This window comes from Lissotriton helveticus, chromosome 8 (genome assembly GCF_964261635.1).
Source record: "Lissotriton helveticus chromosome 8, aLisHel1.1, whole genome shotgun sequence".
Classification (NCBI taxonomy): domain Eukaryota; kingdom Metazoa; phylum Chordata; class Amphibia; order Caudata; family Salamandridae; genus Lissotriton; species Lissotriton helveticus.
The window spans coordinates 451524180-451549430 of record NC_136069.1 but is presented as its reverse complement, the minus strand read 5'-3'; the positions used below and the strand labels follow the sequence as shown (position 1 = coordinate 451549430).

At 43.1% G+C, this 25251-nt stretch overlaps 1 protein-coding gene across 4 annotated transcripts in view; it reads right to left on the bottom strand.

The window, feature by feature from the left end:
* Positions 1 to 25251, bottom strand: part of LRCH1 (leucine rich repeats and calponin homology domain containing 1) — a 758040-nt gene that overhangs the window by 311966 nt on the left and 420823 nt on the right. For all 4 annotated transcript variants that reach the window (XM_078657325.1, XM_078657324.1, XM_078657326.1 and 1 more), the window contains exon 6: positions 8122 to 8252. In XM_078657325.1, the coding sequence (XP_078513451.1) occupies positions 8122 to 8252 (131 nt within the window). The remainder of the gene's footprint in view (positions 1 to 8121; positions 8253 to 25251) is intronic.

Here is a 25251-nt window from a genome sequence, read left to right as displayed (position 1 = left end):
CGGACAAATTCTCTATGTGGAGTAGTTCAATATTCTAATTAAGTCCCCCATCGCTGCCACCTTAGCAAATTCAACTTATCTATTTTGGCAAGAAAATAAAGTTAGCAACATTTCCAACATTACTTTTCATTGTAAAGAATTACCAAAAATTAGATCGCAAATGGAGACATCTTGTGCAGAAATCCATTCCTAAACATTAGTCTAATACCAACAGCTGTCAACAGCTCAGAAACAACAATTCTACACACTACGATTACTTGAGGCCCGATTCACAGAACTAACTTAAGACAAAATCCTAAACTTACTACCATTTTGGTATTCACAGAAGGCACTTACTCATTTCGGTATTCACAGAAGTCATTAAGAAGTCCTAAAGTTAGGAGTTCTAACTATACTACTCCTAAACTGAGAAATATCCTAACCTTAAGACTTTCGGTATTTACAGAAGGCATTTAGGAGCCCTAAACTTATGAGTCCTCTCAGTTTAGAAGTAGTAACGTTAGGAGTCCTAACTTTAGGACTCCTAAATGCCTTCTGTGAATACCGAAATGAGTAAGTGTCTTCTGTGAATACCAAAATGGTAGGAAGTTTAGGATTTTGTCTTAAGTTAGTTTTGTGAATCGGGCCCTTGGTCTTTTTCAGAAAGATTGCTGAGACTTGACTTGATCCTTGTTGCAAAGAAGCCTGATTTTATGAAGTCTTTTAAAAAAAGAACACCTACAAACGCCATCCGAGAAAAAATAATCTGAAAAGGGAGGTCACGTTTTGGGGCAAGTCACAGTGAGATATACTACGTCTACAGTCAGCATCAAGTAAAAGGTTGAGCTTAAAGATGCTCTTCTGAACCCAACAATGAGGTGACTTAACAATGCGCAGCAGGTTAATCAAGAAGGCAATATATAGGAGGGCTTGAATCTCGGATTGCGGGCAGTATCCCCACACCTAAATCCGGGAACTAAAAGTTATTTCCCCGCAATGGGAATAGCATGCAGACTTACAAAAACCAGGTTCAACTCCATATGTTTCTTATCCTGCCTGGGGAAATAATGAGCCCAAATCATCTTGTTTACCACCTGCTTAAAACAGATGGTAAATGTGTGTGTGGGTTATTTATAGGCCCGTCATGCAGTGGTGGAAGGTGGGGTGGCAGAGGGAAGGCAGAGTGGTTTGAGCTAGAGCTGAGGGGAGTGTTTGCTGCTCGTCCTATGCTGCTGTGGAAAGACAGATGGGGAGTAGGAGCAGCAGCTACCTGTAGCCCAAGCCAGGGCTGGACTGGACTGGGTGTAGCAGGCACCGAATTAATTGCCAGGGCTGGTTTGCATTCCATGGCCAATGCTGATCCGCAGAGAAACCTGGTTCCAGAGTGTGCGGACAACCTCCATTCATTCATTCCTCCAACTGGCATTTTGCTCTGACTCACTTGTAATGAGGGCAAAAATTCTCTTTTAAGTGTCACATGCTTCCAAGTTCTTCTATTAACTTTCAAAATGTTCATAGTAATCCATTATTAAATTTAGTCTAACCATTTTCAAATGTACATTTTGCATGCACACTTTTGTTTGAGTTTTTTCAGAGACTAGACAGATATAAAGAGAATGGTCAAATTTTTGGGAGGAAATTCAATGAAGCGGTAAGGCAAATTAAAGCGACTTGGGGCTTTAAGGCTACTACAACTGGTCCCTTTTGAATCTGGCTTGGAGGACTATTCATCTGATCTTGGGGAACAACCAGATCAACTTAAACAAGGACTGCTCACCTTTCACCTTTAGACCAGTTCCGTTTTATACAATTAAACCAAGGGCCATACAAGAGACCACCCAGGGGAAAAGATGGAGACAAGACAAAAGGAAGAAAACCCGACGACCGGGAAGACACAGCCAAGAACACTTTGCCGAAGGGGAAATAAACAAGGCAAACCAGGAGAAAATGATGTGTGGGAACTATTTGACAGTCATTAACTTTTCATGCACCCTAAGTAGTGATGAACAATCTCTCTTAGAACACAGATTGATTTGTTTCTATTCATACGTAAACTGAAATTGATGGAAGTTTTTATGCAACAAGAAAAGAAACAAAATATTCATGTTGTTTCTACAATTTTCCTGGCTCGCGATCCCATTTTTGATGATTTATATGTGGGAGACATTGAGGGGTAGGCTACCTTAACTGAGATGGAGTGTGGGGAATCAAATTGGGCATAAAAGAGGGATTGTTTATGCTCTTTGAATCTTGAAACCAATAGCATTAGCCCTAATCAGTTTAAACCAAAATCTAAGTGTAATTCCACAGCACCACACATCAGTACCACACACAAGGTTGTCATGCGTGATCTTATTAAAATGTGGTGGCACTTAAATAATAACTATGCCCTAAATCTCCCTAAGGGACAGACAACAGCCATAGACACTCTAACAAAGGACCGCAGCATTATTATCAAACTCTCAGATAAGGGTAGGGATGTGAACAAATATTTCAAAGAGGCAGATAGGCAATTGAATACATCAGAGAGTTATGAGACAACTACTCTTGATAAGTACAAACAATCAACAAATATCACAACCTTTTGGGAGATTGGAGATGGAAAGGCCTATTGAGCGCAGATGAGTACCAATTCTTACATGTGAGCAAACTTGTAGCACCATGTTTCTATATGTTACATAAGGTTCACAAGGACAGGAAGAGACCACCCGGGAGACCCATCATCTTTGCATTCAATAGGTTATTGGAACAAACCTCTATATATTTGGATTTCTTTTTACTACCTTATGTACTAAGTGTACCCTCATACAGTAGAGATAGCTCCAATTTGATTACTAAAGTGGGAGAAATACCCTGGAAGACAATCTATATACTGGTGACTATAGATGCAGTTTCATCATACACTTGTATAACTCAGGACCTTGGAATCCAAGCATGCAATTATTTATTCAGGGACAAGGCGATCTGTAGGTATGATAATTCAATTATGTTATTTAAAATGTTGTTTTTTTTGTTTAGGGAACAGCTTTTTCTTATTCAATGACGTGTGGTACAGACAGTTGATCGGAACCACAATGGGCAGTTGTTTTGCTCTGAGTTATGTGGGGATCTTCATAGGTTGGTGGGAGCAACAGCATGTGTGGCTATAAAACAATGAGAAGTGGACCAAACATATACTACTTTGGAACTGTTACAAAGATTATATCTATCATTTGGGACAATCCCAAACATCAGTCACACAAGTTTTTGACAAACATCTCTGAGAACAGACTCAATCTAACTTTAACCCATAAGATACATGAAACTGAGATCGACTTCCTTGACGTAGGTGTTATGGTCATTAATGGGTCCATACACACCTGCCTTGTATGCAAAAGTACCGCATGGAAATGAGTCCGTCGTACATGCCCACAGCCACCAGCCCAAGAAACTCAAATTTTAAAGGACAAAATGCAACTGCAGTACTACACAAAACTTCCAAGAGGAAGATGAAAGAATGACCCACAGATTCAGAGCCTTAGGTTATCCTGAAAATTCTCAAAACTGCTTAGCAAAAAGGCAGTCAAATTATCTAGAGATAGTCTCCTCACCAAAAAGTGCAAGGGGGAGGAGGAACCGAACAGAGTATGGCTGATCTCTACATTTAATAGCGCGTCTACCAGCACTAAACATGCTCATTAGACACTTGGTTCGATCTGATCCAGTGATAGAAGGGAAAATGACACCTCATAAATCCAGATTGTTCAGGGACATACTGATGCACAGCTACACAGGTTAGGAAAGAGGGCTGGCTAAGGAAACAACATGGTCTCTATAAGAGTGGGAAATGTAAAGCCTGCAAAGGGAGCAAAAACGTTAAGACATATCAGCTACCCATAGGAAGAACAGACAACATCACAAATTCATTACTTGTAGCAATAAATATTGTGTGTGCATTTTGGTAATCGTGTGCGGTCACTAATATGTTGCCAGCACCATTTTCCCTGTCAAGAAGGCGATTTTGGAGCACCTCCGGGCAATTAAGAATTGCAACCTTAACTGTCCTGTAGCTAGGCATTGGTCCGGGGTACACAATCAGAACCCTGATCTGTTATCCTCTTTTGGCATTGGCAGGATTACCAAGACCTCTTGTGGTGCCAACAGAGAGAAAAAGCTTATATGCCTTGAGTTAAAATATCATTCTCCTCAAGAGCAAAATTCCTGGAGGCCTGAATGTTGATGAGGAGCTTTATGTGCACATCAGCTGAACTCTCCTTTTGGAAACTTTAAAACTGTAACATTAGTCCTTTTGGCATAATAATTTTTCTGGGTTGGTCTCTCTTATTTATGCACGTCGAGTTTCTTGTTTTTTTTCTATTGCAGGCATCGGCATTTTGGTTACTCCCCTTCTTTGGTTCTTAAAAATCTGAAAATTTGGAAATTTTGTTTAGACCGACATATAAGTTAGTTCCCAGAGTCATATTTTGTTTGTTGCATCATGATTCATCAATTGCACAATGTTTGTTTGATTTTTTTGTCTTTGCTTTGATAGGATTGTACGTTTGCAACATGAAAGCAAAGTTTGAGTGCCTTCCCGGGTATGTTTGATGAATGACATTTGGAGTATTTATATACATTTACATGTATTTTTTGGCTCTGAATATTTATTTCATTTTGATATTATTCAATTTCAGATCATGTGATTGAGCAAATACGATTATAAGCCTAAGGCTAATTACACTGTGTCACAGTGCTGGAGATGCTCATTGGTTAGGCACATGTTACGAATTGTGAATGCTTATTCTACTGCTTTTTTTATGGCACTTCTATGCTTTGTTACCCCTTTGGTAGATATGCATGTATGCATTTACCATTATTTTCCTGTTGTTAGACCACTTGGCCATTCTTTTGCGCTCCGTTTCATTATTGCAACATTAGAGCACATTCAGCTTCTATGATGCATTTTTCATAAACTATTTTTGCTTTTATTTCAATATGTAACTGTAGTCTATGAAATACATGTTATTTATATTGCCAATGTGGTTATGTTTTCTTCATTTACTTACAAGACACATGGAAATCTTGTTTCCAAATTTTCAAGAATAAACTCACTTTGTAAACTTTTTATAGATCGCACTAACAGGCATATATATTTTCTATGTTTATTCTTCACTTAAACCTTTTAAAGGTGGTGGTGTATGTTTGTTTTCAGGCCATGAGGAAGATTGTCTTGTTAAAACACATTGCCAATAAACTTCTTTTTGAAACCTATCAGTGGAGTGTGAGACTTCTTGAGTCTGTACTTGGAGGCACATACTCTGTGGAAAATATTATATATATATATATATATATACACACACATATATATACACATACATATATATATATATATATATATACACATATATATATATATATATGTATATATATGTATATATATATATATATATATATATATATATATATAAATAATATTTTCCACAGAGTATGTGCCTCCAAGTACAGACTCAAGAAGTCTCACACTCCACTGATAGGTTTCAAAAAGAAGTTTATTGGCAATGTGTTTTAACAAGACAATATATATATAAATCCATAGAGTTTTTTTGACAAATTAAGGTTAAAACATTCATGACATCTGAACGATTGCAACCCCCTGGAATCCTGCAGTACTCAAGTGGTACAGCAGATGATAACAATGGAGTGACCTGGTGGTTGAGTGGGCTTTGTAACCTGTTGGCAGCTTCAGTCCCGCTGGACCGGCAATGTCCCGCGGGACCAAGCAATCTGATTGTTGATGGTACCTTGCCCCCATGGGCATTTTTTTGGCATGTATACAATACTCCTGCTGGACCCAGCGAGGTCCTTCACCAGTTATAGTTAACTGAAGTAACCATAGTGCAGTCTTGTCATCAATGATACAATTTCAGATTTCATCAATGATGGATTTAATGATGTCATAGAACATGTCATGAGTGATGTAAGAGGTAAGGTCAAAAGCAGTGCATGGTGAGAATGCAAGTTATAGTTACTTCAGTTAATTATAACTGGGGACTTTTCTTCTTACTATAGCGTCACTTTAACCTTTTTTTTTCAGTGAATTTCTTAGTTTTTTTTAATGAAAACTAACAATGAAAATGGATATCCTTTTAAGTAAGGCAGATCTACTGGCCTTTTAAAGGTTCGGAACACCAAAATATAAGAGGTTTTATCTGTCAGGGAATCACATCACTATATATAAAGAAGACCAACTGGTTTAGTGAAAATGTCACCACAATATTTTCAAAATAATTTTAATCCAATGTATTTCTTATTAACACATATGGCAAATGCTCAATAATAATAATCACAAAAATATTTAAAATAAAGCATTTTTCACTCAAAACAACCAAAACCTGTCCAATACTCCTCGGCCACAAACTGCAGCCATAGGAACAACCACACTCCAGCTGACAAGCATACAGCTCCAGCTGGGAGTGCTTTGTAAATGTTGATAAGTTCTCCTGGGGTCATGCTTTGAATGACCCAGAAGACGTGCAGTGTTTTGTAAGCATTTATGGGTCTACTGTTCTTCCTGTAGCACCCAACATTATTAATGGTTTTTGGTGCCCCTCCACCTCCTTGGGGAACCAAAAGAACTCAAATATGTCTTACAAAGTTCAAGTATGGCATTATGTGGTGCTCCTGGGAGGGAGCCATCAATAATAATGAGCTGCCTCGCCACTACGATACTAATGTGGTGAGGCCACAACAATTTTTTATTGTTTTTTTAATGTATATTGTGGGGGGGCTGTGTCCTACTAAGAACACCCACAGCCTTACTTTTTTGAGAGCGGGGAGCCCACACCTGCGTTGCCGGTTGTATGGCCTCATGCCATTTTATTTCTTGTTTGGTTTTTGTGCCACAGTGCCAACTGGGGCACCCATTGCCTTGCTCTATTTTTTTTTTAAGTATTGACAGGGCAAGGGACATACTCCTGCACTGCAGAGCCGCCTCCTGGCCTGCCAGCACATACCTTGCTGGCAGCGGGAACTGGCATCTCACTTCTTCATGCCTGCTCAATTTGGGCAGGGTGCTGTGGTGTGCGTCCTTCTCCCCTGGTTACGGGGAGTGGGAGCTACATACCGCAACGAGGGGTGGTGGTGGACGATGGCGACTGTCTTCCCTTCAGGGTACTGGGGTGGATCTCAGGCAACTGTGAAAAGGTGCCAGCCTTCGAGAAAATGGGCCCCTGTGGTCTTCATATAATTTGGGGTGGGTGCCCATGCATGCCTCCTCAACATTAATGCCTATTGTGCTGGAGGAAGATGGGCCCTGGGGCTTCATCCACCTTGCAGAAGAGGCCCTATCCACGCCCACTCCCCTAACATTTTTTTATTAACAAAACAAAAAATTGACCTGACCTTACCCCAGCTCATGCCATGGACCACCCAGCGGGAGATTACAATTGAAAAGGGCTGGAGTGCCTTTTTTCTGCATTTATTTTGCCATGGGACCGCTGTACCAGAACTTTTGTTCTCAGTTTGGTCTTGGGGGGGTCCCTCTCAGTCACCCCCACAAGGCTTAGGGGGCCAGGGTATCCCTACCCTGCCCCCTATAGGTTATCTTTCTTTTCAGGACATGAGGCTGACTCCTGAGTCCTAAAATGACTGCCAAACATCTTTGTGATGTGAGGCAGTCAATCAGATCTTATCTTTTGATCTGCCGGTCCTGCTGTAATGCTACAGCCTGAAATATCTATACATTTGGAGTTATCATTTCCCAGAAACTACTGAATGGATGTACATCAAATCACAATAGGCACACTTTGTGGGTAAAGATATAGCCTACTGCAATATAGGGTATAGAGAAAACGTGTTTTGGGACCCCCCTGCACCCCCACTCCCCCAACCATCTTTTTCTCAGCCCTCCCTTGACTGATCAGCCTGAAACCTTTTAAAAATGGAGCTGAGGTGGAAGAACCATATTTTTATTTAAGTATCTAGAAGATTCGTCAAACAGTAACCTGGTCCTAACTAAAAGTATGCATTATAAACATAAAAAGACACACACAAACACACACACACGTGCACGCAGACACATACACTCCCCTCCGCCGACCCACCAAAGTTTCTGTCCATTTTGATAGGCAAGAGAAGCAGATGCAATGAACATTTAAATCTCACCTTTCTTCTACTTGCTGTTGTAAATGAGACCTTTCTATAGAATGCAGATAAAGTGGGTCTGTCGTCTTGTCAATATGACATGCCTGCATACTAAGGTATTTGAATATATGCACTTTACCTTTCGTGCAAATCTGAAAAAGGAAAAAGCACACTATTAGGTCACCACTAAAATTGAACATGAAACATGAAAAAGAATTACAAATTAGCACAGTGCATTTTTGGAAATCACAAAGACGGGAATTAGTTAGCCGCCATGCAACACAGAGGAAAAAACAAGCATTGTTTTAAAACAGTAAAGTATTCTTCACTGCCTTCTACGCACATTCCTTTTTATTATGCACAACATGAAATTACCTTTAGCTAAATTATAATAGAACAAACATGTTGAGTGAGATCTGGTGATATTACTCTTTAAAAGCTGCAAATTAATGCATGCTTTCATAAGTATTATTCTAATGCATTTCAATGTGACTGAATTATTTACAACTCAAAACAAAGAAATGATAATTCACACACACAATCTTCATGCATCTACTATTGACATAAAGTTAAATGTATGTAGCTCAAGTAATGAGAATTAAAATTAAAAAACAAATTGCATTCTGCAGAAGCAACATAGCACTCGTAACTTTGCCATACTGATGACATCCTACATTACCTTTTACTTATTAAAATGATTAGTCATACTATTGGCAATGATAGTCAGCTGACAGTCAACTTAATTTGCAATAAAAAAGTGTGCCAAAGTCAATTGGTCCAAACAATGTAAAGTAGAAAAGCAGGAGAGACAATCAGTGAGAATCAGGAACTTAAAGGTTATTTTTACCCGGGAGGACAATTCACTTTCTGACACCATTTCCTCCAAAGCCATGAAACAAAATTAAACTTGCTCTATTCAATTTTCCTATAGATGTCGTGATTTACTCCCTGCACTCTTATATCCACTACCAGGGGGAATGACTGGTGGGATATACAGTGTTCAAATAAACTCTCGGAACTTGTGCTATATCTGTATTTTGACTTTCGACCTATTGGACAATATTTTGAATTTTCTTATATGTAGCGTTCCATATTGTATTTTGTAATAGTCAGCACGCTATTCCTCCCAAATACTACATTTTCCATTATACCAATACTGATTTACTGCTTCCAGAAAAATGTCCTGGGTTTGACTCACATTCCAGATCCAGTGTGCGATGTGTTGCTGCCCATATGCTTTTCCTGCCAAAGACTCCAATTCCCAGAGTTCCCTCTTGCTGATTCGTCTCTACTGTTGCAGGCCATATATTGGTGGAGGAATGATTGCAACTCTGGCTGGCATGTGCTAGCTGAATCACATTAAAAATGTGATCAATAGGGAGCTCTTTTAAGCCTATATTACGTTCAGTCCAGCATTGGTCAATGATTCAGCGTCACGGTTTGGCTGACCTTTCGTTTCCAGCGATTCCTTACTTTTGAGCAACTGCTATCCTTGTTTCCCGAACCAGCACTATTTTTCAGTGTATTCTGGTTTCTTGAAGCAGCACTGCCTTGCATTGCTTTTTTGTTTCCTCAGCCTGCACTATTTTGTAGGGCTTCCTTGTTTCCTTAATCTCCACTGGTCTGCTGTGTTCCCCGGTTTCTTTAACTTGCTCTATTTCAGTGTTTCCCGATTTCTTCAACGCTCACTTCTTCTGTAGTGTCCCCCAGCAGCCTTTCTCTTTCTTTCCCAGCTTCTTTGTTTTAGATGTTCTGCATTCCAATCCATACTACTTTAGTTCCCTGTTTCCTAATAGGATTTGTTTGATTGGTTTCTGCCCGTGTTATTTTCTTTTCGCTACTTTCTTGTTCAGCCCTTCTTCCCTTTAGTTGCTTGTCTAACGTGGCTGTGTTCTCCACTCTTATTGTTAGTGCCTTGCATGTTCCTGTGTGATCGCCAGGATTCGTGAGCACAGCTGACCACCTAGGTGGTGTTTCTCACCTACTGTGAGTAGTGTGCTACTTTTATAACATCACCAAAGGTATTGGCTCCATAGGTCCTGCCTTTACATCTATATCCTAAGTTTGGGTGAGGTACTTACTGAGGTATAGTCCTAGCATGTGAGCTCCCGAGGGCACTACCCCACATCAACTTTACTAGTTATGTTATTATCGGTATCTCTTATATGTCCATGATGGTAATTATTCAAAATGAATTGCCTCTTAAATGCCTATTCTTTCAGAGCGTGGACTGTGTTACTTTGTGCAGAGCTTCCCCATTTAATTCCCTTTCTCTTTTGATTCATATTGTGACCGTTGGCAACTCTTTTATTAATATTATTTTACCTGTATCTACCCTGACACCAATCCTATTGAGAACACTTGGACTCTTGAGGCTGTTTGGGCGCCTCAGGTGAGCAGATTGAAATAGTAATGCTATGAAAAATAGCCTTTAGAATTTTCAAGTATGGAGCCGATTCTGGAAAAAAATAATATGCGCCTGCGGGAGCTTGTATTGTAAAAACTGCAGCTGGCAGTACTAAACGTGAACAAAAGAATTCTGGTTAAAAGCAAAGAAAAAGTACACCATAGCTGTGAGACGGAATCAGAGGGCAGCAACAGTAAACGCAGCTGTAAAATATGAACAACAGCTTGATGCCAAAATGCCAGAGAAGGAGCACTTTATAACAGCGATTTAACAGAGCAATTTGTTGCATATCATTCACACAGGATTGTGTCTTTGTGTGTGTGTTAAACACACACCAATCCAGTCTTCTCTAAGCCAAAAGGGTCAGCCAATTATCATTGTTGGCACAGAAAAGTACTCTGGATGGAAGTGGACGTGCACCCCTGCCCTTCGTGCCCAAATATACTGATGTCTGCATCCCTAAAGCTGATTTTCGTTGTCACAGGCAAACAAGGATCATGTTTGTGCACCTTGACATAGACCTATTTCTTGTAATGTTGTCTTGTTGGACCAGGAGGGACACGCAAAGCGCTACCCACATAGTGGTGACAGTCCTTCACCAGGAGTTAAGCAGCACAAGTGCAGTGATGGCAGCATACAGTGTAGTGATTAGTAGGAGTGAACAGGTCCTTTATTATCTGCCTCACTCACTATTAAAAATCCCAATGCTGTGTACTTATGTCACCCTTAGCAACATCAGATTGGTGTGAAGTGCTGAGCAGCACAGAAGTGGTGTACGTGTGCCTGGATAGGGTGTAGTACATGGACAATGCAATACTGAGGGTATACAGCCTTTACAACGAAACGTTTACAACGAACTACCATTACAACGCAACTTTTACAACGCAAACTATTACAACGCATAGCGCTGGGGGGCGCTCTAGGATAGGGAATAGGTTTAATGTACTATCCAACACCTTCCCTACTATCCACGGGGACTGGAGTTGGAATAGTAAATTAAACTATTCACTATCCAGCGCCCAAAAGCACTATGCGTTGTAATGGTATGCGTTGTAAAACTTACGATGTAAAGGTAGGCGTTGTAAAAGTATGCGTTGTAACGTCATACATCCAATACTGAGTAGTGCATGCATAGTGTATGCATGTCCTGGAGGTGCATGTGCCTGTAAGTGGTTCAGTACCTGAAGGATGTAGCGCTGTGCTGTGTAGTGCATGCAGGATACGTGTATGTACTGGATATGTGTAACAGTAGGTGGTACAATACATGAAGAAGACCGTGTTAACCTAATAAGTGCATGAGCTGGGTGTATGTGTGCCTATGAGGGCTACAGTACACGAATGCTACAGTGCTGAGCAGTACATGCTTGTTAATTGCAAGTGCTGGATATATGTGTGCCTGAGAGTGTACAGTACATTGAGGATACAGCATTGTGCAGTGTGTGTCTACTGTATACTTGCACTGGGTGTATGTGTGCCTATGCATGGTACAATACATGGCAGGCCATGGGTTCCATTTTGGGAGACCCAGGACTGCATGGCGAAACATGGAGAGGAAGTATAGAGATCTCGACAGACAGATTTGTGTATTACTGCATTTCTGTAAGCGGAGTGGTAGGCACACTGGGGAGGGGAGGACAAGGCCTCCTCAGTACAATTCAAAGGATGCTCTTTCTTTTCCTTTTCGTTCTTTCTTATCAACACACTCATGTGCACCGTCTTCGAGCACCTTTTCTGCATCTTAGAGCTCGATGGTAACTCAATCACTTTATTGTTACTTTTAAGTATTTATGCAAGACATTGATGAATTACTATGTTCTTTACCATTTTGAACTGAGATTTAAAAAGAAAAAGTTAAAGTGATTTTATATGTCATTGTTTCTCGTTATTTACTTTCAAAGCATTTGTTGCAATTTAACAATCCTTCCCGCATCTGTGTTCAATTATGTTTTCTCATACACTGTGTACAAATGTGATTGAATCATCTTTTGTTATTGTGGTTACCTCTCCGATTGGACCACTGCTTTTCTATAACTTACACTACCCAGGCACTCTGGGTGAAATTTGGGTCGCCATGATATATAGGGCACTGTCAGTCAATCCTGGGAATGTATTAATCTATCACCACATTTCATTGTGGAATTTCGAGCTCTGCTGTGCATTTTTGGCTACTTTAAAAAGCCTAGTCTGCGGTCACTCTAGTGATAAATGTCACCAGGCAGCCAGAGTTGAAATTCTGGTTTCAGGCTCCTTTACTTGCTTTCAGTGACCTAGTGAGTTTCAGTGCCACAATGTTCCATGGAGAGACTATGGCAAGTCGATCCAGTCCTATACTGCCATTCTAACAGTCATTTATGAGGTATACCACTACAATTGAACACTATTGCCTGCACAACAAAGATTACCAACTTAGATGAGTTTCCTCTTCCTTTCTGAAAGTGCCTGTGCATTTCAGACATCTGTGCTATCACCTCTGCTTTAAAATGATGTGTGGGACACTTACATAAAGTCCAACACCTCCATTTTCCTCTTAATATAGATGGCCCCGTTGTCTGCCAGTGTGCTAGTATTAAATTCATGGTACAAAAGGGGGTGGTGATGGACGGGGCATCTGAATCAATCAAACACTCACACCCAGTCAAAGGATCTGGGTTTAATCCATCACCGTTCTTTAGCCCACTCTGCCACCCCAGTTCAGACATGGCTATATGCAAATCAGTCTGACCCTGTGCCTCATGGGAACAGTCCAGCCCGAACTGCCAAGCCATGTCTTCCCTGGACCGGAAACAAGCTTCCGAGGACCGGTTTCTGGCATTCCAGCCGTCTTCAGCCCGGCTTGCTTGAATCCAGTGGCAAAGCGAGCAAGGGACTCACGTCTGAGCATACCCTGCCACACTTATGGCGGCCAAAAGCGGTACAAAAGGGGGTGGTGATGGACGGGGCATCTGAATCAATCAAACACTCACACTCAGTCAAAGGATCTGGGTTTAATCCATCACCGTTCTTTAGCCCACTCTGCCACCCCAGTTCAGACATGGCTATATGCAAATCAGTCTGACCCTGTGCCTCATGGGAACAGTCCAGCCCGAACTGCCAAGCCATGTCTTCCCTGGACCAGAAACAAGCTTCCGAGGACCGGTTTCTGGCATTCCAGCCGTCTTCAGCCCGGCTTGATTGAATCCAGTGGCAAAGTGAGCAAGGGACTCACGTCTGAGCATACCCTGCCACACTTATGGCGGCCAAAAGCGGTACAAAAGGGGGTGGTGATGGACGGGGCATCTGAATCAATCAAACACTCACACCCAGTCAAAGGATCTGGGTTTAATCCATCACCGTTCTTTAGCCCACTCTGCCACCCCAGTTCAGACAGGGCTATATGCAAATCAGTCTGACCCTGTGCCTCATGGGAACAGTCCAGCCCGAACTGCCAAGCCATGTCTTCCCTGGACCGGAAACAAGTTTCAAATTCATGGCCTTCTGCTAAATATCTGTGAGAAGGAAATTTAGATTTTGAGATCTAAACATCAGTACATTATCAGTACATTATACAGTTTCTGTAATGTAGGGCAAGCTGAACAGATAGGTTGCAATAAGTGTTTACAAATCATGCACTGATTTTTTTCCAACCTGTCTTTGATTTCAAGATATATTAATGTTTATGGAGCCCTGCACCAAACTGTAAAAGGCATTGACAGGAACTGCAGTGATGTCATTTCCTGCCAATGCTTTAGGAAATGACTGCCTGCTTAGCATAAATGTAACAAAAGGAGGGAGGGAGAGAGGCAAGTGGATTCGGTCTCCCTTGGTAATACGTTTAAACAAAATAGAATCCACTCAGAAAGTGGTAGTGATCCCTAAAGTGATGGGGAGCACACAGTGTTGTTTAAATGCCCCTCACACACCAACAGGCCCCTTGGTGTCATGCTTCATCATCGGGGCCTTCGCACCCCTCTACGGGATGCGGCGTGCTACGACTCACGGATACGTAGGAGCACTTGATAGTGAACTATGTGTAGGTGTGTGTTTTGGCGAAGAAGTGTGAGTAGTGAGGTGAGGTGAAAAAGTGGAGGTTTAAAAAATACCTGGCTCATAGGAAAAAATTATTTATTATGTCCTTGGCTGGTATTGTTAAAAAGTGCAAGGTGAGGTTGACAGAAATACGTATTAGGGTATATCAACCTTTAAAAACGTTGACATGTTTCGGAGTACAACGACTCCTTCAGGACGAGGATATTCACGTTATCCTCACCTTACTCACATGGATGTAGAATGTTAAAGTGTATTCTACCAAAAGTACAAACTAGGTGAAATGTACCTATCAATGTTAATAGTGGATAAGCTCTGTTGCGCCCAATTGGCGTTTAGAAGAACCTGTGGAGTAAAAAACATAATAAACATCACAGTCGGACGTCCAGGAACAAGGACAAACATTGGTTTCCTAATTATATGAGGGTAAAAAGAACCCGAAATGAGGTTCATGGACCCTGTGGAAAGAAACACTAAAAAAGACACACAATAGACAGACATACATATATATATAGTAGAAAAACACGCAAGAATGTCTTTCCCAACCAAGACTGTTAAGGAGAGGAGGGAGTTTTACAATGGATGCTTACTTCTAGTTCAAGGTTCTCTGACCTCATGAGCCTAAGCGTGGTATTGGGGGATTCCTTCCTCACTGCTCAGTAAAGGAACCTAAAAGATGTTAAGGGTGGGTTTTAGGTAGATATAGTTGTTATGAGAGAAATTCTTAGAGAAAATCAGCTAGCCCTCGATGCTGCGACCCAACTCACGGTTACTGCACGGTCTAATGGACTGCCTTCCCCTCAACGCTGCTCCGACGAAGTGTAGGGTCAGGTTGGAAAATCGCCTCTTATATACTGCCCAAGACTTCAATTAGAGAGTTTAATTAGTTAATTTGAAGCGAAAAGCATGCCCAAATACGGGTGCTGTGAGCAGGAGAAGTCCGGTATTGCGCGGTGGACAGGGGCGCGATACATGATAGAAATGCGCAAGCGCTAAGAGTTAGTATTGCTGCAATCGCGCATGCGCGGCGCTAGTTTTTACTTTGCCCAGTGGAGTCAGATGATGCGCATGCGCGCCAATTAGACGCCCATGTCCTGCGCGTGCCAAAAAGGGAGCATTGACAACAGTAGGGGTATAGCGTTTTCAAAATCGAACCCCATGTTCAAAGTTATATATTTACATTAAAAGTAAAGGTACCTAAGGAGGCATTTGTTCAAAAACAGTCCAAGTATTCATGGAGTCACAATGCAATGGGATAAACGCATGAAGCTTACAATAGGTCATGCTATTAACCTTGAAGGAAAAAATGGAGAGTCATTGTCATCAGAAAGGATCAGCGTAGCTGGCTCCAAGGAATGGAGTCATTAAGCCCAGAGGTGTCGGTCCCTAGACGGAACACCCACTGCTGCTCTTTCTCAAATAGCCCTGCCTCTGTAGGCAGTTGCTCAATCACTGTCCAGTGTATCTCATTAACACAGTGTTGGTATTCAAGAAAATGGGCTGCCATTTTAGTAGTGGATTTTTTGCATCTTATGTTGCTTTTATGCTCATTGATCCTTATTCTGACTTGCCTCGTTGTCATGCCCACATATTCCTTCTTGCAGGGGCATGTGATAAGGTACACAACGTTCTTACTGTTACAGTTGGTAAAAGTACGTTGTTCCCAACTGGTACCATTCGTGAAGGTGAGTGTTTGGCTCTTCTTGGTTAGATGACAACTATTGCAGTTGCCACAAGGGTGATGGCCATGTATTCCTTGTAACCTTATCTGTTCCACTTTGTGTGTGGGAGGTCTAGTATGGACGAGCATGTCCTTTAGATTCCTGCCACGTCTTAGCAGTCATTTCTAAATCTGGCAGAATGTACCTCCGTCAGGGGGACGGAGTAATTTCCTCCATTTTCCCAGAGGAGAAATAGACTGTCCACCAGAATAAACATTTGGCCCTTAGTCTATATTTTCCATAACCAGGTCAGTTCCCTGAGCAAAATAATTTTTTTAAATCAGTTTTCAAATCGTTAGTCCATATGCAACAATAATGTCAAGTGTTCGTCCTTGGCCTTTATTTCACATCTTGTACTCTCAAGAAGACTTGTTTGAACACAATTCCGTTCTTTGATGACACAGACAACAGCCAACACGTGTTTCGTCTATAGGACAACCCAAAGACTTCCTCAGGGCCTGGACTGCTGATTCAAAATTGGAAGTTCACGAACAGTCTTCCCTTGATTATTGTGGACCCAATATATCCAAAATCCAAATATTATAGTGAGCGATGATGTCATAATCGTAGATCGATAATAGAGCTCCTCCTTAAAGCATATCTATAATGCAGAATCCAGTGGTCATGGCGAGTAATGACGGCATCTACTTTGGGAAGACTGTTCGTGAACTTCCAATTTTGAATAAGCAGTCCAGGGCGTGAGGAAGTCTTTGGTACTGTCCTATAGACGAAACACGTGTTGTAAAAATTCAGGAGAAACCATGCCAAAAGATGCCAGGTCAAACACACAGGCGTTGAGGAATTGAATTTCCTCTTAACAAAGTTGCACAGTCCCTCTTTGGCATATACTTTTAGCCACTGTCCCTTTACACAGAAAACAGAATTTCAAGCAAACTTAAACATTTGTACACAAGCAACATATCACTCGTACAAGCAGATCAATAGAATAGTTCACAATACTTCTACTCATTTTAGGTAGTCTTGGACCTTTTCATAATTGCTGTCTCTGTTAGAGCTTTTTTCAATTTATTTTCAAGGTTACTTCTAAGTGTACTTGTATTGCAATATTAAATTGTTTATTATTCTGAATAGTACAACCACACTGTTTTCTAGTTTCTGTCATGTTCCGCGATGTAACGCGGTGTTCACGGGTCCCGGGCTGGAGCCGGAAGGAAGAAAACTACAGTTCCCGGCATGCCGCGCGTAGGGCACGTAGGACGCCATGTGCGCGCGCATGCCAGGAAATAAAGAAGCGGAACTAACGGCTGTGAAACGCCGATAATTCCGAAGTCACAGGAATGAGAGTGCGGAGCTACGGACCCTTGGCGGTTTCTGACTTGTTTTCCAAAGTCCCACAGAACCGTGAGTAAGGGGCTTTCTGGCGGCGGTGTGAGGCGTTGGTTCTATCGATCCCAACAGCACACCGGCCGGCTGCCACAGAAAGATCCCATCTGTGGTTATTGTTCCTGAACCGTGTTTGGCCTTTCAAGGGCAGTTGGAGCTGCAATAACCGGGCGCTGCTTCATTGCCAAAACGCTGATTGTAAATATATGTATATATTCTTGTTTCAAGGAAAAGCGAAGGGACTCACTTACGCATGAACACTGAGCCTCGCTATCCATTTGCCCAGAAGGAGTAAAACTTTGACTCCTTTATTGAGATAGGGCACAATAACTCTGGGGCACCGCGGTGTGACATCAACACTGCGTTCCGTTCAAAAAGGAGCCTTTCCTCTTGGTGTATTCAGGGGAGGTTCCGTATGAAGCAGAATTTATGGTTCTTTTATTTTCGTTTCTGCAGGAGACAGGAGGGGTCTTGAGAGAGGGGCTTGTGGTATAACCATACAAGACGATATGAAACAATATTCAGGGTATGTGTAGGGTATTTACTGTTACACATCAGTTGTTCAGGTTTCCTTGCACCTGTATATGTTATACCGTGTATGTTTTGTCTTACAGTTGGGTACAAGTCCTCTTACCTCCTCCACAACAGTGTCTCCGCTAGGAGTAAAGCCTTGTGTATTTTCCTTTACAGGTATTACTCAAGCATAGTGGGAAGTTCGCTGTTTAGTGAAGGGCACTGTGAATACCCGTTAGAGTGAGGGAGATAGGGTGTGCTAATCTGTTGTTATTTGTCGTTTCAGATCTCCCTCCCCGCTGTTCCCTTCCTTTCCCGCGCCCCGTTAAATTATTTCGATTGTTCGTGTCACTGCATAACGAGCATTGGGGTAATTTGGTAGGGCCGGGTATTGGACTCTCAACTCAGCCCCGAGGAAGCCTAAAGCCGAACCTTGACAGTTTCACTGATAATTAGATCTTCATAAGCGAGATCGCTAATAGCTTGCTTCAGGGTAGGTCACATTGAATACCAGCACAATGCTGGTGAGCATCATCCGAGTTATATTATGTGTGTGTGTTATGGTATGAATTTTTATAATGCACTCATATGCCCCAGAGGCGTCTAGGCACCAGCTCAGAGGAGAAAGAATAAAGAGCAGAGTTACTGGGAGATGAAACGCCAAGTCTTAAGAGCTTTCCTAAAGGCTAGAAGACTGGGTTGAGCTTTTATGTGCCTGGGAAGATCATTCCAGGACTTAGCGGCTCCTAGCGTGAAACTGATACCTCCCGAGTTAGCAAGTTTAAATCTGGGGACTGAGACCAGTCTGGCCAATGCGGATCTAAGGTTGCTAGAAGGGGAATCCCACAAAAAGCATTTTTTCAGGAAAACAGGACCAGTGCCCTGCAGGGCCTTCTATACCGTGCATAAGGCTTTAAACTGTATCCTCTGTTTTACCAGCAACCAATGGATCTTAGCAAAGAAATGGGACACAGATTGACGTTTGGGGATCTTGGCTAGAAGCCATGCTGCCGCATTTTGTAACATTTACAATTTGTTCAACACATGAGTGTGAGCATTGAGATAGAGCCCATTGCAGTAGTCAATTTTAGAAATGACTAGAGAAGTGACCAGAGTTTTTTGGAGGTCAAGGTAAGAAGTGGAGAATCTTTTTCAACATTTTTAAAGTGAAGAATGCTGCGGAGGTGACGGTGTTTGCTTGATTAACATAGGAGAGCTTGTTATTAAAAAAAATCCTACGCTCCTGACGCACCTAGCAGGAGTCGGGTCCAAGCTCATCAGGCCACCAGTCGTGCGACCAGAATGATGGCTAGGTTCCAAATACCTAGACCTCAGTTTTGGAGTCGTTCAGTCAGTTTATAGCTATCCAGTTGCCTACTGCTCTCATGCAACTACAGAATTTTTCAGCCATTTCCCTAACAAAAGCAAGTGAGATGACAATTTGAGTTGTCTGCAAAAGACGTAATATCAAAGCCAAATGATCGGATACATTCAGCTAGCGGGATTACGTATACGTTAAACAAGAGAGGACTGATCGATGATCCTTGGGGAAGCCGCAAGGTAGAGTGAATACTGGGGAGGTGAATCCCTCCAGTCTAACTGATTGAACTCGTCCAGATAGGAAGGAATTTAATAACTTCCAAGCAGAGAAGGACACACCAATCTACCGCAATCAGCAGCCCGTGGTTGACTGTATCGAATGCTGCTGATAGGTCGAGTAGGATCAGAGGGGCCTAGCCACCCGTGTCCAGGGACTGTCTGATCTCCTCTGTGGCCTTGATAAGTGCAGTTTCTGTGCTGTGACCAGAGAGAGAAAGAGAGAGAGTGTGTGTGTGTGGTTTAATCACTACTAAAACAATTATTAAAACAAACATCAGTCTTTCAAATGGATCATGAAATAAACTCTAGAATCCTAACTATTCTCGATTATTAGTATTTACATTTTGTCATAGTGCTTTCGAGTGGAAACTACTAATGGAAGTAGTGGAGATGGAAACTACTGGTCTGGTGCATAGTACATTCAAGAAATGGACCCTCGGCAGGAAGTAGCGAGAGCCATCACATTTCACTATATCTCCGAAGGACTGCTCTTCATTGCCAGCTCCAGTAAACAGGGCAGATTTATTCTTCAGTGTTACTCCATGCTTCACCTCAAAAAAGTGAGGTCATCTTGGAAAGAGCTGAAGTCACGTTGTCATGGCAGTCGGAAGTACCAGTGACATCCAGACGCCTATTTAAATGCCTACTCTATATACACAGACCCAACATGAAATCCGCCTTTACCTGTGTTTAGTACTTTTAATACTGTGTGTTACTCTTTGTTTTTTCACAGGTAATTGTATTATGTTGTACCTTCTGCAGATACTGTACCTGACCCAGGCAGAAGCAATATTTCAGAGGCCACCGCCTAAAGACCTGACAGAGCTCAGGAAAGACAGTGGACAGGCTGATGATGCACAGTATGGCGACATCAGCGTTATCCAATTTCCATATCTGATGGAATAGCATAGGAGCGCTAGCCTGATCCAAGTCCACTTTCCTGATGGCATGCATTACAGTAATGGGATGGTGCGGCCTCAAGTTCTGAAGACACAAAATACAGAAACAAAGCATTGCTGAAAGCTCAGATCTCTGAACTTCACGACCATGGCGTTTGCTTGATAATTGAGTTGGGGGTTGTTAGACCTGGCACCATTGGCGTGGGTCTCCCTTCGATTTTTGCTGTTGCCTCGTGTGTTTTTCTAGTGTTAGATGCTTTGGGCACTGTGCCACTGCTGTCCAGTGCGAGTGCTCCCTACTGTAAATTGATGTATTGATTAGTGGTTCCATGATTGGATATTTGGTTTACTTGTCAGACCCTAGTACAGTGCACTGAGTGTGCCCAGGGTGTGTAAATCCAAATGCTGCTAGTGGGCTTGCAGCACTGGTTGTGCCACCCACAGAAGCAGCCTTGTAAAATGTGTCTAAGGTCTGCCAATGCAGAGCCTGCGTGCAGGCTGGTACTGTCATGCTGACTGGGCAAGTGCATCCACTTGCCAGTCCCTAAACCTTCCCTTGTCTACATATTAGTAACCCCTATGGTAGGCCCAAGGGCAGGGTGCATTGTAAGTATATGGTAGGACAAGCCCTGATGTGTGTGGCATGTCCTAATGGTGAATTACAGCCATTTTCGTTTTTCACTATTGCAAGGCTACCTGTTCCCCATAGGATAGAATGGGCTGCTGGATTGTTACATGCTTATAATCCTAGCAGACTCAGAGAACATGGTAGAAATTCGAGTTTAGTATGCCTGGATTCAGAATAATAAAATACAGATTTTAATAAAGTTTATTTTAATATTCTGTGTTTGCAAATACCACTTTTAGAAAGTAGGTATTTGCTTGCCTAACCATTTGAACCCGTGTTAAAATCTAGATTGTGGCGTAAACATTATCGGCGCCATCTTGTCCCCTTTCGGATCCATGCGTGCGCGTAAGCAGCAGCCATTTTGAATGCCATGACCCCTCTGCCCACTGCCGATAGCCAGCGCGTCTCACCCCCTCACACCCCGGTTGCGCAAGCACACCCCCCCCCCTTTTTCGACAGCCCCGGCCCTTCCTGCTTGGCCCTAAACGCACCTCCAGCGTGACCCTGCCTCCGAGCCACATCCCGCGCTGAACCCCCTCACACCCTTTCATCTCATTCATGAAACAGGCCCCTTTGATAACCTCTTCCTCCTTGCCCGATTGTTCGGCCTGACCCCAGGCCCTCACTTAGCCCAACAGATGCTGTTTATTGCCTCTACAGTAGGACCTCGCCTCACTTCAAAGGAGCGGGGATTAATCAATGCCCTCACACCCCTAGAACCGATCGATTACCCGCATTTCTGTTCCCAGCGGAATACCCAGCTGCGCGATAGCCAGCATGCTGAGATTAGGGGTGGGGACTCCTACTGTAGATATGTGTGGGAGCGGACCTGAACCGGGGATTCCAAAGACGCCTTTCTCCGGACTTCAAAGCATTACTAAGAAATGTGTTGCATGTAATAAAGTAATAAACCAGTGTATAAGAGGCCAGGCCTCAGAGATGTCGAGAGAGCACCTCGAGAAGATACCCTGTTGTCTGATTTGACGTGTTCTGTTCCGTCGGAAATAAACTCCTGTTTCCTGCCTTCCAGTCTCCAGCGCCTGCCTCTTTATTTGGGTAATCGTGAGTTGGGTGAGAAGCGGCTAACGCCGGGCAAACCTAGAAAAGGGGTAAACGACCTGATCTGCCTGAACCCTTTTTCCACAATTGGCGTCCCAAACATGGGGCCCATCAGCGACACGTGGATCCAGTGGGAGAGGTCCCGACGACGGAGTGAACGACTGCAACGATCGGGAAGAGCTCCTGCCCGATAGACCCTCGTCTGGCAGCCGATCATCCGAACTTCACTGGTTCCGAACAGACCTCTCTCGAGTGATCTACGGTCCTGACTGGGAACCATCAGGAGTGCCACAGCAATTACAGAGAATAGAGGACGATCGGGCGCTGGAAGCGGAAGACGAGAAACTGTCCATACGGTCCAGGTAAGGTCGTGTAACACGACAAACTAGGAAATATTTGATTGTTTGATTGGAAAATACTAGTATTGCTCTCCGAATTGTTGGTTCTCTTGGAGATTCTCTGTCTGCAAACTGAGAGGGATAAAAGTATTCTCTCTTCCTTTGCATGCAGTGAAGGGTAGGTAACGCAGGCTTTTGCCCCCGTTGTAATCCGTCGTGCCTATCTTTTCTCCCCCACTGATTGATTGCTTGCCCGAACATTGTTTGTTCGAGGATTGTTTTTTTCTCGAGAATTCTCTGTCTACAAACGGGGAAGGGTAAAAGTATTCTGTCCTCCTTTGCAGATAGTGAAGAATAGGTAACGCAGGCTTTTGCCCCCGTTGTAACCCGTCGTGCCTATTTCTTTCTCGCCACTGATTGTTTGATTGAACGGACATTAATTGTTCGATATTGGTTCTCTCTTAGGGTATTCCCTATTTTCGAATACTGTAGAATAGAAATATTCTGTCTAGTCTTCGCGAAGTAGTGAAGGATAGGTAGTGCAGACTTTTGTCCCCGTTGTAACCCGTCATGCCTATCTTCTCCCCATTGGTCAGTAGTTGGTTCAGCCCGGACCGTTTATTAGAGGTGGATCATCCGGCTCCTCTGGAGGGCACCCCTAATAAGGATATGTTTTTAAAATATGGACTAGTCACCGTAGCTTATAGTAAGTTATGGAATAAATATACTAAAAAGGATCAGGAAAGTCAGTGGCCACTGATAGGATCCTTCGATGACACAAAAATAAACGTGCTGGAAACAGCCCTTTGTAACAGTAAAACCACGCCCACTATGCTTGATAGTTTCGGCATGTGGCGCAAAGAAGCAGAACAACGAAAGAAAAGAGAAGAAGCGAGAATAGGAAAAGAGTTGCGAAAGGCAGCCCACCTGACCGCTAAGAAACTAGAAGAAGATATAAAAGAAAGGGAGAAAGCCAGACAAAAACAGGAATCTGAATCGACAGGCCAGTGTCCTGTTAGGACCCCCTCTACGCTCTACCCTGAGCTGACCTCCAAACAACGGCGAACGATGAGCTGCTGCTAAGTCCTCCGGTCATCTATGTGCCCCCCCCCTTATGCCCCCTCCCAACCCCTAGTACAACACTTGCCAGCTCCGAGTGCAAATGAGAATAACCTTGAAGCTAGTGCCCCAGCCCTCACGGCCTCCGCTCCGGCCGCATTAGTAACGACATCAGATGAACACAAGACTAGCAAACAGCCACCGGGTAGACTGAATAGATTGAGCAAAGATGAGTGAGAGGGAATTGACAAGATAGCAAAGGCACTGGTAGAACGGAAGGAGAGCGAAGAATATACGATGGATATGCACAATTCGCATGCCGGCAGCCACAGACGGCATTTCATTTTACGGTTTAGTTACCACACCCTGAACGCATATGAGGACAGGTATCAGAATCGGGGTCCTACTAAACTGACAGCGTTGTATAGAAAAGTCGATATTGGGGACGAGGCCGAGCGTGACGTGGCGGACCTCTTCATGCAAACGCTTGAGGTTTTCCGCCACCTCACGGAACAAAAACCGGAAGTTAAGATTACAGTTCCCGAAACGACTGGGTCCTCATCAGAAGTAGGCAACACCATGATGCCTATCAGAGAAGCCGCCCCTTACTGGGTTCCCCCACGAGGTCAGGGAACGAACGACGATATCAACCATGCAGATGCAAAGGGGAGGGTTGTGTACAACTGGGTTTATCAACCATGGGACCGGCAAGATATTTTAACGTTTAGGCAAACCCTACCCGATTTAAGAAAGAACCCGACAGCATTTTATACCGAACTAGGTACAGCCTTAGGCTCAACCATAATGACTCTAGTGGACATTGACTTGTTTTTCGGGTTATGTCTGCCGGCTGATGTGTGGAAGCAAATACGAAAAGCCGACCACACAGACCTGTTCGGACATACCTGGAATCAACTCAGTGAACTAGATAGGCAACGGGAGCCCGGAAAGAAACCGGTAAAAGACATACTGGAACTCCCGGACAAAATAGTTCAGAAGCTAAAGACATTGATCCCAGAGAAGAAGGTAGACTGGTCGGTAGTCACGGCTTGGCGTCAGAAACCCCAGGAAGACGTATCAGAATACTTCTCCCGATTTGAGACGGTGTTCTCCGACTACAGTGGCCAAGACATGACCACTGCAACCGGACAACACCTATTCGTGCAAAACTACGTGAAGGGTCTATCGCAAGAGGTCTCCCAAAAGTTACAGACGAGCGAGAGTAGTTGGGGGGCCTCCAAACCTGCAGCTATCCTTCAGATGGCTCAAAATTACGAACACCAAAAGAACGAGAACGAGAGGGCGACTGAGAAAAAGAAAAAGGACTTGAAAGAGCGAGTGATGATTGCTCAATTACAAGGAGTGACGACAGGAAGGGAACGGTATAGAGGAAACTACCAACCAAATGCACCCCCTAGAGACCGCACACCCACACCCGGCGCTCCACGAACAGACCTCGATGAGAACCAGTGTGCGTTTTGCAAAGGATTTGGTCATTGGAAGTCTCAATGCCCGGTCCTCCTGGAAATGCTTAAAAATAAAGAGACAAGAGACATGGCAA